This window comes from Dipodomys merriami, unplaced genomic scaffold (genome assembly GCF_024711535.1).
Source record: "Dipodomys merriami isolate MVZ:Mamm:240054 unplaced genomic scaffold, mDipMer1.0.p SCAF_9, whole genome shotgun sequence".
In the NCBI taxonomy this organism is placed as follows: Eukaryota; Metazoa; Chordata; class Mammalia; order Rodentia; family Heteromyidae; genus Dipodomys; species Dipodomys merriami.
The window spans coordinates 54,363,219-54,379,464 of NW_027206512.1; the positions used below are offsets into that span (position 1 = coordinate 54,363,219).

The 16,246-nt window shown below is 37.4% G+C and overlaps 1 protein-coding gene and 1 long non-coding RNA gene across 3 annotated transcripts in view; one reads left to right on the forward strand and one right to left on the reverse strand.

Annotated features, from left to right (window-relative positions):
- The window catches only part of LOC138821024 (uncharacterized), a 35,997-nt gene extending 32,553 nt beyond the window's left edge, over window positions 1–3,444 (reverse strand). The window contains exon 1 of the long non-coding RNA XR_011370032.1: window positions 3,242–3,444. This is a non-coding gene — a long non-coding RNA (uncharacterized lncRNA). The remainder of the gene's footprint in view (window positions 1–3,241) is intronic.
- Adgra3 (adhesion G protein-coupled receptor A3) overlaps window positions 1–16,246 on the forward strand; it is a 105,497-nt gene that overhangs the window by 45,457 nt on the left and 43,794 nt on the right. The window contains exons 5-9 of one of the 2 annotated variants that reach the window (XM_070013084.1): window positions 1,767–1,838; window positions 3,758–3,918; window positions 7,060–7,273; window positions 12,771–12,935; window positions 15,577–15,778. In XM_070013084.1, the coding sequence (XP_069869185.1) occupies window positions 1,767–1,838; window positions 3,758–3,918; window positions 7,060–7,273; window positions 12,771–12,935; window positions 15,577–15,778 (814 nt within the window). Of the gene's footprint in view, window positions 1–1,766; window positions 1,839–3,757; window positions 3,919–7,059; window positions 7,274–12,770; window positions 12,936–15,576; window positions 15,779–16,246 lie in introns of those variants that run through there. The other variant, XM_070013085.1, reaches the window with a different exon arrangement.

Sequence of the window (16,246 nt, forward strand, 5' to 3'; positions counted from 1 at the left end):
CTCCTTTATTCATGGAGCAAATGTTTCCAGGTTTTTACATTGCACAGTGGGGGTAGCTACCCAACCAAAGAAGCTAAATGATTCTCTGACCTTCACTTAGGAAATGAATTTGAAGAGCAGTTGTAAAGAGAGAAACACACTAAAAGCCTGGCTTAAAAAAAATGAATTATGGCAGAGCACTGGTGGCTCACGCCTGTTATCCTCGCTCCTCAGGAGACTGAGATCAGAGAATTGCAGTTCAGAGCCAGTCCAGGTAGGAAAATATGAAACTATTAGCTCCAGAAAGCCAGAAATGGGGCTATGGCTCAAAGTGGTAGATCTCTAGCCTTGACCAAAAAAATTCAGGGATAGTGCCTAGGCCCTGAGTCCAAGACCTACAACTGACAAAAAATGAAATAAAGTTAGGAGAAATTAAAAACCTATGGTTTTCCCCCTGATATTGCCTTAGAAGAATTATTTTTCCTATAAAAAGTGAGTCATCTTTGCATGTACTTGTCATACATGATTTTCTCTCTTTGTTTCTTTCTTTCTTTCTTTCCTTCTTTCTTTCTTTCCTTCTTTCTTTCTTTCTTTCTTTCTTTCTTTCTTTCTTTCTTTCTTTCTTGCTTGCTTGCTTGCTTGCTTGCTTGCTTGCTTGCTTGCTTGCTTGCTTGCTTGCTTTCTTGCTTGCTTTCTTTCTCTCTTTCTTTCTTTCTTTCTTTCTTTTCTCTCTCTCTCTTTCTTTCTCTCTTTCTTTCTCTCTTTCAGTCGTGGGGCCTGAACTCTGGGCCTGGGCGCTGTCCCTCAGCTCTTCAGATCGTCTAGTACTCTACATTTGAGCCACACTGCCACTTCTGGCTTTTTCTGCTTATATGGTGCTGAGGAATCGAACCCAGAGCTCATTGTACATGATTTTCTTTATGCAAAAGCTTACACATATGTAGAAAATCCATAAATTATAGATGTGATTGGGTACTGTCACTATGTGAAAATCAATACACAGCAAAAATGACAATTCCCTCTTCTGTCTTGGCTATCAACCTGAGGGAGCCCTCTGTTAATAACCCATTATATATATTGTCACATTTTCTTTTCTGTTACCCTCATATACATTTAAGGATATTTTAAAATGTCCTGTAATTGGCCCCTACTTGCTTAAAAATTATCAACATGTTAATGTCAACAGAATACTTCTTGGTTCAGTTCATGTTTGTTTGTTTTTTTTCATGGCAACATACTTTTCCAGTGACAGGACAGAATACAATTTAGCCGCTAATCATTCCTCTACTTATGGGGATTTTATTTGGTTATGTTTTCCTTCTTTTGAATTTCTACCCCAGGAGAAGTATCTATATATTCATAGGTGATGTGTTATCTGTATGTAACTGGAGGAATTCTGTTTGGCAAGAAGAAAATGAATAAAGAAAAATTAAAATTGTTTGAAAATTTTTATTTGCTGCATAACTAAAGGATCCCAAGTATACACATTAAGTCTAATTTTAGTGGGAAATCAGTAATGTGTCTTAACTTCACCTAAGAGTTGATAGAAAAATCCTTATTGAGTACTAAAGTAGTTCATAGTTTTGCTTACTGATTTTTCATAAGGTTGAGAATAATTTTGCCTTTCATCTGCAGAAGAATCATTTTCTTGTTATTCTCTTCTTCTATGATAATTCAGACAATTATTACATAACCTTTCCATAATGACAGTAGCTCATTCAAGAGAAGATTAAGTGGTAGAGAAATGATGGATAAGTATTTCTAAAAATGAAATTATTCTTTTCCAGAAACCTTTCAGGGAACTTGTTTTCTTCATTGTCTCAAGGAACTTTTGATTATCTTGGCTCATTACGATCTTTGTAAGTGAAAGTTTTTTGTCCTGTTTAATATATGTCCATTTTTGAAAGTGAAAAACATTTATTATTGTGGCTTAAGAAATTTTGTGAGGGATATTGTGTGAACTTGCCAAAAATTAGATACTTCTGGAAAACATGCATTGAGGTGGGAAAAAGATAAGATAACCTGAGCAATGTATTTCAGACCTAGATGGTTATTTTCTCCTGAGTACTGTTATCACCCACCCTATATCCAGGGCAAATGCATTTATAATTGTTTCTCTTCATCTTTGCTTTTAAATGAAATGTTTTTGTTGTTGGTAATTAAATCCCCATAGGATCACTCTTGCTCCCTATGAAGAATTTGTTGCAAGAAATATTGTATACTCTAAGGACTTAATTTTATCCCATAATCCCTGCTCCACACTGAATTTGTAATTTATTACCAATGTTTCTAGGGTTGTTTATTGAGAATGCCTGTTCAATGAAGTCAGAGTAAAATCTTTCCCCTCTCCCCCACCCTGTTCTCTGAAGCTTTAGAATTGGTAGGGTTTGCAAGTGTGTGCATTTAATTTACTGGATTGAATTTTTTCCCTGGGAAAAATTTCTTGTTTACTAGCTGCTTCTGTTCATCATATTTTCACCTCCTCTTTGTGTTTTGTTTTTGTTTTTCTGGGCTGGGGATAGAACCCAGGGCCTTGAACTTACTGTATATAATTAGTATTCTTACACAGATCTACTTCCCTGGCTTTTTTTTTCTGTAGTTGAGTTAGGTTGAAATGGATATGAAAGTAGTATTTTCATCTTAAAAACAAAACAAAATTTGAAAAAGCGAGGAGACGTTATCAGGGATTTTAGCATTATTAGAAACTGACTAAGGTGCTCTTTAGGAATTCGAACTTTTTTCAGGCCATTTCTTTTGGTATTGTTTAAATTCGTTATCTCTTTGCTATAGTCCAGTCCCCTCAGTTTTCTTTTTGTTTTTGATTGTTGGTTCTTTCCCCCCAAATCTAATGAAATAGACTCTGTACCAGTACACTATGTGTTGAGGAGAATACACATTTGTGCTTGCTCTTTGTACATTGCTGGTTTATAGAGCACATTACATTCTATTTTAGTTATATTTCTTTCTGCCATTACATAATCTTGTTGACATGAGAAGTTTCTTAATAGTTATTTTTATTAGCTGGACATGGCATCATGCATGTCTTGTCAAAAAGTATTAGTGAAAGGAATGTTTAGGAGATGACTATCTAAGCCTGCTCATATCTGGCTGTAATCTTTCTCTGTTTCATATTGCCAAGACCAGATTTTAAAATGTCTACTATAAAGACAGTTTTCCTTCTGATTAAGTAAGAAAATAGCCTTATTTTTATTTTCTTTCAATTTATATCCTTTAAGTAGCCGTGGTGTCACCTGGTACGTACGAGAAAAGTGTCAGAAGTTTTCTCCAACTTCATGGAGCTTGTTGTGTAGTCAGATGATCACAATGTGTAACCATCCCAAAGAGTTCTGTTTTCCTTCATGTTGTTATTTTACTGCCATGGTCGATAAAAGTGATGGTGGGTATTTAGGCCAAGAAGGAAAATTATAAAAAGCTTCAGGATCCAGAATTATTGCTGTTTGTGAAACTCGGTAAGGGCCTGACAAACAAGGGATGAGAAGTTGATATTCTAGAACTCAAGGGTTCTAGAACTTGGTGCATAAGAAATAAGAAATGGCTACCCAAGAAGTAGTTTTCCTTTCCAATACAAGCTTTGATTAAAAGCAGAGTCCCAGGGTCAGTGGAGCCCTGTGCCCTGAATAACAACCCATTAGAAAGGAGAATATAATGAGCCAATAGGCATGGTAGAGTTTTGTATTTTACAACAAAAATGTAAAGCAATGCAAAGCAAAAGTGCTATTTAATATTATTTATTGCAAGCCTAATGTGTGTGTTACAGAGAATTTCAGACTGAGTATCTTTTGTGTGACTGTAACATACTGTGGATGCATCGCTGGGTGAAGGAGAGGAACATCACTGTGCGGGACACCAGGTGTGTTTACCCTAAGTCTCTGCAAGCCCAGCCAGTCACAGGTGTGAAGCAGGAGCTGTTGACATGCGGTAAGGGAAGAGGCAAAATGGAGGTAGTGTTAACTGTATTTTGACTTGCTGCTTTGTTTTGTTTTGTTTCTTGACAAACTACAAAATTGTTTTGATGGCACCAGAGTATGATTGTCGATCTTCAAGGATTTTGTAATATTTAGCTTATGCCAGCCTTCAAACCAACTAGATTGGAAAGCATATTTTTGATTGGTTTTTAAGGGTAGCTGTGCTTTAGTTCTGAATGATTGTCTTTACGAGAACATGTTTCAAAGCATAGCACAGACCATTTAACAGTTAGCCAATCAGAAATTTGTAAATCGTAATAAAGTCTCAGGATGCCCACATATTATTATTATTTTTAGCAATTTTTTTATTGTGATTAAGTGATTACATAAATTTCACAAATTTCACAGCATTGTAGGATAGTGATACTTAGTTAAAGTCACAATCACAGTCTACCTTTATGGGGCAAATTGTCTTTATTGTGGTCTATAAAGTTTATGAGTTCTATGAGCTTTGACAGTACAGTTATTTCTTTCACTTCAGGTGATATGTACATTTCTTTCCTTTTGCTTTTTGTCAGCTGTTCCCTCTTTCCTTCTCATTCCCTCCCTCTCATCGATGCCATTGAGTTGCTTAGTTCATTTTGATCAATGTCCAGTGTAGCTGATGGGTTCCAATGTTGTATGTTTACCCGTTTCCCTCTGTTTCTGTGTCCTCCTCTTAGTTTCCTTCCAATGTACACATATATGCCATATATGTGGTCAGCAGCATGGGGTCATTTAGTAATGATTCGACCAGATGAGTAGAGGTCCTTTATTTCTTGAGTCTTGTTTACTTTGTTTTAACTCCTTGCGTTTTGGATTTAACATCCACTTACCAGGGAGACCATGGGCCATTTGTCTCTTTGCTCTTGGCTTACCTCACTCAACATGATTTCTTCTAGTTCCATCCATTTCTCTGAGAATGCCATTGTTTTGTCCTTTCTAATGGCTGCATAATATTCCATTGCATATAGGTACTACAATTTTTGGATCTATTCATCTATAGTGAGTCATCTGGATTATTTCCATATCCTGGCTATTATAAACAGTGCTGCAATAAACATGGAGGTGCACCACATATTATTTTTAATGGCATATTTTTATGAGTTTGCAAGCATATCTGAAGATAAATAACATATTGGCCATATATTACAAGAAAAAGTAAAACAGATTATACCTTATAAAACAATGATAATCTCTAACATAATTCAGGGAGATTCCAGTGTTTGGAGATAGACAATATTTATTCCTTTCTTGTTGTCATTATTATTAATTTAACAAATAAACTGTACTCTTTGAGTGAGCATTAAGATTTATGAAGAAAGGGCTGGGAAGGTGGCATGCATGAGGCCCTGGGTTCAATTCCTCAGCACCACATAAGCAGAAAAAAAAAGCCAGAAGTTGAGCTGTGGCTCAAGTGGTAAAGTGCTAGCCTTGAGCTGAAGAGCTGAGGGACAGCACCCAGGCCTAGAGTTTAGGCCCCATGACCGAACCCCCCCCCCCAAAAAAAAGCTTTATGAAGAAAGCTAGGCACTGGTAGCTCACACCTGTAATTCTAGGTATAAGAAGGCTGAGATCTGAGAATCACTGTTCAAAGCCAGCCTGGGCAGGAAATTCGGTGATACTTTATCTCCAACAAACTACTTAGAAAAAGCCAAAAGTGGTGCTGTGACTCAAATTGTAGAGCTTTAACCTTGAGTACAAACAAATAGTCTCAGGGACAGCACCTAAGGCCCTGAGTTCAAGCATTCAAGCCCAAGGACCAGAAAAAAAAAAGATTTATGCAAGGAAACAAAAATTGGAAGAAACAGAAAAACAAAGCCCATGTCAACTCATATCTCTAAAACACAGGTAGGGTTGAGACCTTGGTGTATTCACTTTTGTACCTCTTTCCTGCATTTTCATGAAATGTTATCATACTTTGTAAATTTTTAGAAGTTGAAATAAGGTGTACTTTGGTCTTCATTATATAAAAGAGATGCATACTAATGCATTGTAAAGACTGTCATAATTTACCAGCTTCCTTGTTATGTATAGCTAATGTGTTAATAATTTCTCACTCCATAAATAATACAATGATTAATTGCTTTATATTTTTGCATATTTGCTATTTTTCTCTTGGAAACTACCTTGCTAAAAATAGAATTGTGTTCAACAAATGAACTAAGTAATTTAAAAGTTTGTAATGAGTCAATGGTATTTGTGGACATTTTTGCATATATATTTTTTCCTTTCATTTTTCTGAATGCAAGGAGACATTATGTTTTTTAAAATTATTGTAAGATAGATGATCTTTTCTTCTTTTATTGTTTAAATGTTCTTAATTTTCCACAATAAATGTGTATTTTTATATCCAGAGTACAGTATTATAGTTAAAAATAACAAATGTCTGAAAATATATTTAACTATTAGCACTTAGTCACCCTAAGTTCCAATCTCTAGATTACGTGTTGTTTTACAAGTTATTTGTTTAGTTTGCTTCTGTGCTTGTCTGATAGTGCTGTTGTGCCACCAACAGCAGCAAGTCTTACATATGAGAAATCAGGATGAAGTGGTTCCACTATAATGTTACTTGCTTTAGTTTTCATCTGTTACCCACTTACCTTGGTCTTTGTTTTATTACTATAGTAAAATACTGAAGCTGCATAACTGTAATGGCAAGAGATTCGTTCAGCTCACAGCATTGGATGTTGATGATCAGGCTTTTGGAGTCCTCAGGGGGGATGATACCATGTGTGGGACCAAAATCACATTGCAGGACAAGGAGCCCTGAGAGCAATGTAGGGGTCAGGCTGTGACTGTTCTAACAACTCAGTCTTAGGAGAACAGCATTTTCTTTCCAGAGTAGAGTCTCAAAGATTACCTAAGTGCTTCCCACTAGGCTTCATCCCTCACCTTGCCCAGGGCTGCCCTAGGAACATGCTTCTAAACTCAAAAATCCCTGGAGTACATACACAAAGCTGAACATCACTAAAGTCAATGTCAACCTTACCAATTACCAAGGAATACTTGCTGTTCTGTTTTCTTTAGTCTTAGAAGAATCTGTGCAACTTTCAGCTATAGTGTGTAGAAGTAGATGGTATGTGTTTACTAAGTCTTTGTTTCCTTTCTCTAGATCCTCCCCTTGAGTTGCCATCCTTCTACATGACTCCGTCTCATCGTCAAGTCGTGTTTGAAGGAGATAGCCTTCCCTTCCAGTGTATGGCTTCCTATATTGACCAGGACATGCAAGTCCTGTGGTATCAGGATGGGCGAATAGTTGAAACTGATGAGTCCCAAGGCATCTTTGTTGAAAAAAACATGATTCACAACTGCTCACTGATTGCAAGGTAAACATTTTAGATGAAGCATCTGTGTGGGTTGTATTTAGTCTTTTGGAGTTGTAGTGTGTAGTTGGAATTTGGATTGATATTTTATCTTGCGTTAAAAAATATATACATAGGGCATTTCTTTCCTCCCTGTCTACATGCATGTTTGAAAATGAATTACCTCTTTGTCTGGTTTTGAAACAAAAACCTGAATATAAAAGAGAAATACTTAAAATATTACTTTTTCTGTTTAACATTTTGGGAGGAAAAAAATGAAAACTCGTAATGCCAAACCTGGCTTCTGTTTCCTGTTACTAAGGTGTTGGGTTCAGTTTAAGGAGGTAACCTCATTTTCACTATTTTGCCCTGTTTTTAATGCTAAATTTAAGAGTTCTTCCTTTCCTTACCTACTGTATAAAGGAATATAACATCTGAACTGCCAACTCCATGATTGGTGTGGGCATCAAATTAGTTAATTTGAATGAGCTTTGTAAACTGTAAAAAGAAAAAAAAAAGGGGCATATAATTAGAGTATATAATTAGAGTGGGATGCAATTTCCAAACTGCCAAGGCAGAGGCTGTAAAATACTGCCGAGGAAGTAAAGATTCTCTGAATTGAGATTTCGTTCTTGAAACTTCTAGGGTTGAATTTTCTATTTTATAATTTCTTTCTTGGGACTTCTTCCCTGTTTATTAGAAGCATATTTTCATGTATGTCTTCTAATATTTAGAGCAGCTGCTTTTATTTACTTTTTTTTGGGGGGTCCGGTTGTAGGGCCTGAACTCTGGGCCTGGGCACTGTCCCTCAGCTCTTCAGCTCAAGGCTAGCGCTTTACCACTTGAGCCACAGCCACAGCGCCACTCCCGGCTTTTTTCTTATGTGGTGCTGAGGAATCGAACCCAGGGCCTCAGGCATGCAAGGCAAGCGCTCTACCACTGAGCCACCTTCCCAGCCCCAGAGCAGCTGCTTTTAATCCTTATCCTCCAAGTCTAGCATCTGAATCCTTATGACTACTTTTCTTTTGACTATAGCTGATACTTTACTATTTATTATTTAATTGTTTACTTGTCTAGTAGTGATGTTGGGTCATATCTTAGACATGATGATATACTCACCATATTGGAAAAGTTGGCAAAAGTACAGTGTATGAGCTAAATCTGTTCCATGGGCCTCTAGGCTAAGATTGTTACATACCATTTTAAATGGTTGCACTCTAAATGGTTATAGAAGTACTTACATAATATCTTTTATGTTGTTCCTTAACTAGAAAGTCTTTATCATTTACTGTCTGGCCCATGAAAAGGTTTACTGACTCTTGGCTCTGGATTCTGTTATATTTCAAAGAGTGCTGAGTTTAGTTTGGCCAGGAAGTTAGCTGTCAGACTTCAGGCTCTTTGCTCTTGTTTGTTTGCTATATGGCATCTAAATCTTGGTTTCCCTTTACCTGTGTTTATAGTTCAGCTATCCGTAAGAGATCCAAGTGGATTTTGTGTGTAGGGTCTGGGCTTCTGGTGAGTTTCTTCTTACCTCTATCCTCACTTTTCAAGCTTGTAAGATATGGAATTTTTGTTTAAGGGGAGCCTGCCATTGGATGGAAGTCATTACAAAGGGAATGTGGCAATCCTTCTTCCTAGTGTTGATTCTTCTTTTGTTTCTGCCTGCTTTTGAGTTCCCATGTGTCCAAATTAAGTTATCAGTTTGCTAGAGATTGTAATTTCTCTTTGCAGGAAAAGTGGCTTCTTATTTGTGAGCTGCCTGACCATTACCTGAAGCAGAATTCCCTTATTAGGGAATAAGATGGTTACAGATGATAAATTCAGTTTCATTATTTTTACTGTGCTGATAATTGTAGACATATACATATGTCCAAATTAATCAAATTATACACTTTTAAGCAGTACAATTATAGATAATTTAATTGACAATACAACAGCAAAAGAGCTGTGATTAATTTAAATGTCTAAATTTGGAACACCAAGTAAATGGTTTTACTTTAAAAATTGCTTTCTGTAGATTATTCTTAGTTAAGCTGAATTCTTTATATCGTATAAAATTTTTACTTTTAAGAATAACAACTAAGCCAGATGCCAGTAACTCATGCCCTTTAATTGTAGCTACCCAGAGGCTGAGATCTGAAGATCACAGTTTGAAACCAGCTAGGCATGAAACTGTATACTTTTATCTTAAATTAATTACTAAAAAAAAACAAAGGTGGAGCTATGGCTCAAGTGGTAGAGTTCTAACTTTGAGCAAAAAAAAGAAAAAGATAAAGAAAGAAAGAGCTCAGGGACAGAACCCAGGCCTTGAGTTCAAGCCTACTCCCCCAAACAAAAAATAACAGCTTAGCCTAATGTTGTTGGTAGGGACGTTTGACCAAAGGGGAAACCTTTTTTTTTTTTTTTTCAGGTAAGGGGTAGGTTTATTCAGTAGACCTGCTGGGACCAGGCAAGGGTGGCACTCCACATGGCTGGGAAAGGCCTGGAAATGAGAGAGAGCTGGGAAAGAGAGGAAAGAGCTAGAAAAGAGCAGAAAGAGGGGTAAGAACAGCAGCACTCACGTGGTATTCAGGTAAGGGGTAGGTTTATTCAGTAGGCCTGCTGCGACCAGGCAAGGTTGGCACTCCACGTGGCTGGGAATGAGAGAGAGCTGGAAAAGAAAGGAAAGAGCTAGAGCAGAGAGAGAGCAGAGAGAGCTAGAAAAGAACAGAGAGAGAGGTAAGAACAGAGAGAGAGAGCTAGAATAGAACAGAGAGAGAGCTAGAAATGAACAGAGAGAGCAGAGAGCTAGAAAAGAACAGAGAGAGCCAAAGGGGAAACCTTTTAGATGAAATCTTTGGAATCCTCTCCCCAGCGAACCCCAGAGTAATGCTGAGATAGAAGGATATATGCTATCAGTAAGGAGGACAATGTGAGATTATGCTAGCTCCTGAATGGTCTCCTCAGTAGTTGATCTTTCATCCACGTACATCAGTGATTGTGTGTTTAAAAATAATATTGTTCTTATTAAGGTGATGTACAAAGGGGTTACAGTTACAAAAGTCAGGTAAAGAGTACAAGTCTTTTTAGGCATTGTCACCCTTTCCTTCGCTCTCTTCCGTTTTTCCCTCCCATCCCCACCCACAAGTTGTATAGTTCATTTTCAGCATAGCGATTGTGGTTTTGATAGAAAATAAAAAAATAGTGGCTTTTTCTTTTTTCTTCAGTCTCTTTAAATCTCCAGAGCAGCTATCTGGATTATTTCTAGAAATTTGGTTGCATTGATTGCTTCTAGGCATTCAAAGTTTTGCTAACACTTAGCCACAAAAAAATGTTTGCAAAATACGTAATAGTCATGATCTCCAAAGGGTCCTGGCAGACCCTGGAACACCACAGTGGAGCCTCAGCGATGCTATAGGAGAGTTTGAGGAGATTGTGCTGATCTCGATTCAAGTGGAACTCCTATCTTTAGTAATCGTCCATGACTGCTAGCGCCATGCTGCTTCCCTCTGATGGAGTCTAAGTCCACACTGAGTATTGTTTGAAAACCACAGTGAGCAAGAAGCAGGGCACACTTATCTGATCTGAACGTGAGGTTTTTGTATTTTCAGAATACCCAACAGACAGTCAGATCCCATTTGGAAGTCACTGTGCTTAAGTACAAGTGAAGAAAAACACTATTTTTGAAATTTCATTATTTTTATTAAATATATATATACATATATGTATTTATGTATATATATATATATATATATATATATATATATATATATATATATTGCCACTATATTTTTTGAATAGCTACTATGTTTTCCCCAGTACTGGGGCTTGAACTGTGGGCCTACTGCTTGCTCAAAGCTTGCTTGGCTACTGCTTGCTTGGCTATTGCTCTACCACTGAGCCACATTTACAGCTTAGCTTTTTGCATGTTAATTGGAAATGACATCTTGTATGCTTTTATGTGCAAGCAGATCTCAGCCTTCAGAATAGCTAGGACTCCAGGCATGAGCCCCTGGCACTGGGTTGTGTCTGTTTGGTGTTTGAGATAGCATGTCCCTGTGTATGTCAGGCTGGACTTGAACTTGTGATCCTTCTTTCTCAGACTTATGAGTTGTATCTCCTGGCTAGATAAAGGATTTTTATGGGTGGTTGTTATTTATTTTCTGCCATTGTGGGGGTGGGGAAGTGAATTCAGAGCTGGGGTGCTGTTTTTGCTCAAGGCAAACACTCTACCACTTGAACCACAGTTCCACTTAAGTACACAGTTTTAAGGTTAAAGGTTTTAATTTTAAGATTTAATTGCAGCTGCCATGGAAAAACCTTTTTGGGATTGAGGTGCCATGAAAGTTAAAGTGTCAGTCAGTAAAGGCACTGGAACTGAGAAAGTTTGGGAACCTCTAGGTCAAGGAAAGATTTTGCCCTTTGTCAGAATTTCTGTATACTTCTTCGTAGTTTAATAGAGCTACAGGAAGTAGAATGTAGATTAGCTTTCTGGCTGTATAACTTATCAAATCTTTTTTTGTCTCTCCGTCTTGAAAATATTTGTTAAGTTATTGGCTCATTTTCCTAACATAGTAAGGATAATTGTTTTTTGATAGTTCAGTTTTTATTTGCATGTTTGTTGTAGTCCTTAGTGATTTAGGGGACCAGACAAATGTGTATTAACCTCAATACATACTTTTATAAGGTAATTAAATGCTACACGCTTTATGTCTAATTATTTCTTATCATTTGTGTAGGTCTAACAGCAAGGCATAATGGGGTCCTTTGTAAGAGTAGAGGTTAATTGAAGGTTTTGACATTTTCTCTTTACTATTAGAGAATTATAATTTGATCTTGAAAATGGGATTTACTGACAGTAGAAATACAGCTATTTTATAAACGTAAACATGCTCTACCTAGAAACGTATGTGAAAACATTAGTTGGTCATTTACTAAGTCTTTGTAGAGATTTATCTGGTTGTTTCTCATGTTACTCGTTTTCCACAAAATGCTTCACCTCGAATATATTCTGAGTTACACACTACATAATAGTAATTTATATACTTCATAATAGTGTTTTCTTTGGGCTTGAATATGTTACTCAGTCTTTGGTAAGGTGGTATTTTGCAGGAAACATGTTCTACCAGCTGCTCCTATTGCTTTCCCTCTTACTACCCCTCCCCCAATCCTATCCACCCTCACCAGAGGTGTAGTCTAACACCTGTGAAAACTTGATCTTGATTCTCATTCCTCACTGCCCTTGTCACTGCATTCTGTGGACCTCTTCCCTCCCCTGTGTGACTTAAAGGAGGCTCCTTTTGTGTACTGGTTGTCCTTTTTTTTTAAATTTTATTTTATTGTAAAGATGCTGTACAGAGTGGTTACAGTTACATGAGTAAGGTAATGAGTATGTTTCTCGTTCCTTTTTCTATCTAGCAAGTACTTGGCTCTCTGTGTACATTCAGACATATTTGGCAAATGAATAATTGAAACCTACAGTATCTCTGTTTTTGCCTAATCACATTTTCTTTCTTTCCTTTTGATTTTTTTTTTTATGCAGTGCCCTAACCATTTCTAATATTCAGGCCGGATCTACGGGAAATTGGGGCTGCCATGTCCAGACCAAACGTGGTAATAATACGAGAACTGTGGATATTGTGGTGTTGGAAAGCTCTGCACAGTATTGCCCGCCAGAGAGAGTGGTAAACAACAAAGGTGATTTCAGGTCAGTGAGAAGGAGAAGTCTGATTTCTCCTGCCTCTGTTATTCCTAAAGGCATATAAACGGACTCCCGTTCTCAGGAATAAATGATGAGGTATTTGTGTGCATGTGTGCATGTATATATGTATGTGTCTGTATCTGTGTCTGTCTTTGTCTTTGTCTATCTGTCAGTATCTGTATGTTTCTCCAAGGATTTCCTTTTAGAATGAAAAGATGCCTGAACTTTATTTCAGACCTGTTAACAGGAATCTCTGAAAGAGATATTTCTGAGAAATGCCTTTGTTGTAAGAGTTAGAACCTACCACTTTGGAACAGTAGTTTTGATCTTCTGTTGATACAGTGGAGGATTCAGACAGGTTAATGATAGGGCCTTTGTTTCAGGAGTCTTTTACAAATGAACTTCGGAGAGTTTTGTATTGCCAAATCTCTAACTACTGATGGTTGATTAGACATCATAATTGGAGAGATGCATATCTAATTTCCTTCCCCTATTCAGTTCTGTTAAATGAGAAGGGCTTGGGTAAATAAAAGCCTTTGGGAGTCTGGAACATTCAGAGTCATTGTGATCCCAGGGTTGTCTGCTGGATTCTGAGTTAAGCAGAATGAGATAAATTGTTTTTAGTGCGAAGTTTGGAAGGTGTCTAAGTTAACAACTTACTCCTTAGTTTCTCCTTACTTCCAAAATTGCTTTACACATCTGTGAATAGGCTAGTCATATTATCTCCCAAGATTTGAGTAATGAATTTATAGTTGGTAAAATGAAAAAAAAAATGATGGCCCTTTTAAGTAGCATAAGATTGAGTGCATTTTCTCTGTTAGGTTCTGTTGCCTCCTCTTGACTGTAACACCAGTGTGTTATTATTAAGACAACTGTTTGATATTAATCCTCCAATCCAGGGAGAAGAAGCAATAAGTACATCTTTACTTCTTCATGCCTTTTACTGTTGTTTTCTATAGGCAGACAGACAGATGGTTATCTCTATGTGACTTTTGATATTAGCATATAGCACTCAGCATTTATTATCACCAATGTAAAACATTTAATGTGCATTAACTGTCCATGTAATATGACCTGGTTAGTATACTCCTGTGGTCCTCATTCTCAGGAAGCAGACAGAAGGATTGAGAATTTGAAGCAAGCCTAGACTACATAGCAAGTTCAAGGTTACCCTTGATGTATAGCAAGAATCTGTCTCAAAACAAAAAAGCCCCAAAACATTATCTATATTTATATGTCTTGCTTAGTGCAATGGATAACACCAGTAGTTTTGTGATAGTCAACATCTTCTGTTAATCATCTGATGCTTTACAGGGAATTTTCTATTTTACTTGTATTTTTGAGTGTTTCACATTTTTTGAAATAGAAACAACAAAATATTTAACTGCTTAATGAATTATTTATTGTTTGGTACTCCTTAAGATGTTTTAAAAATGAACTCTCACTGCATTTTTAAGATTTGGTTTAGTGTTGCTTGATCTGTCTTTGTAGTTTTTGGTAATGAATTATATTTTGATGTGATTGATAGTATAATTTAGCAGCTTCTCTATTATGTGTCAGTCGTAACTTGTATTAAATATGCTTAATTGCCTTTCCAATTTGAGAGAATTAGAGCTCTGGTAATAAAGCTTTCTTTGCCCCAAGGGGTAATGGCCATGTCTACAGGTTTGTGTGGGTAGCTCTTACCTCATGGATTCTGTTATGTGCTGTGCTAGAGGTCTTTAAGACCCTACTTTGATCATTAGTTTGCTAGAAGCACTTAGAAGACTTGGCCTAGAGAAGTACTCACAAATAACATACGTGCTGAGGTACATGGCATAGGTGAATCATTAGGGGAAAAGACATCCGTGTGTAGCATCTTCCTCCCTCCCGCGCCAACCCCCTCCTCCCCCCATCCCCGTGTCCACAACTAAAATTTTATTGGAATATAAACATGTTTAGGCTTCTCAGTTACTGGAGGGGTCACAGACAGTCTGCTGCTACAGTAGGAGTAGGAGTGGAAGCATACTGTTTCTACTCAGGGAGGCCCAGTGGAGACTCAGCACCCAAAGCTTTTTATTCCTAGAGGCAACTCAAATAGACCCTCTCTACTTCACATGTACCAAACTCTTGGCCTTCAGGAATCAAGCAGGGGTTTACCAGTAAACCAGACTTACTAGTTAGTAACTGACCATTAACTAGTTAATTTAATCCTGCAGCTTCCCAAACCATGAATGAGCCTAGTCTGCAGGCACTTCTCGCTAAGGATAGGAGTCTTGCTCCTTTGTTTGTCATATAGTCTAACCCTACTCATGCAAATGGCCAGATTCTATTTAATGGACAAAAAGCCTAGTGTTATAAAGGCCAAGGATGCAGTAATGTGTACTAAAACAGGCGAACAAAAATCATCTGTTGCTCTAGTTTTCTTTTCTTTTTCCCTGAGGATGATGCAGTTACACTGTTCCTTTGTAACTATACTCAGAAGATTTTAGAACTTTATTTAAGAAAAAAAATGTAATTGTATGATCCTTATCTTCAAGGAGTTTTGTCGACTTCTTGGTTTGTCTCTTGACTATGCACACATCCTCAGTCTCTGTTCCATGTCACTGTACTTGATGTCCTCTCTTATTCTAGGTTTGCTCATACCCTTTTGTCTTCATCTCTCCAGATGGCCCAGAACTTTGGCAGGCATTACAGCCTATCTTCAGTGTTCCCGGAACACCCATGGCAGTGGGATCTATCCCGGCACCCCACAGGATGAGAGAAAGGCTTGGCGAAGATGTGACAGAGGAGGCTTTTGGGCTGACGATGACTATTCTCGTTGCCAGTATGCAAATGATGTTACTAGAGTTCTTTACATGTTCAACCAGGTAACTAGAAAATGTTCCTACCTAGTTAGTGAGGTGATGAATAAAAACATGGTAGTCAAGCTACACACACACACACACACACACACACACACACACACACACTTATTAAAAGGTGATGTACAGAGGGGTTACAGTTACATACATAAGGTAGTGATTACATTTCTTGTCTAACTTGTTCCTCCCTCCCCCATTGTTCTTCCCCACCCCATACACACAGTTTTTTAAGTATAAAGATTTAAGTTCTTCAGCTGATGTATCTTTCTCTAGGATCAGGTGCTTTATTACATCCTTTCCAGTCACTTGCCTGCTCCTAAAGCAACACGATCATCTGCGTCCACCACACTGATTCCTAGCGGTCCTCCCACATCACGTGGAAAGCCACATCTTGAGTTCCTTTAATAATCCTCTGCCAAAAATTGTCTTTTAAAATATCCATTCAATTACCTTTCTAGTTACTGTCTTTTGCAT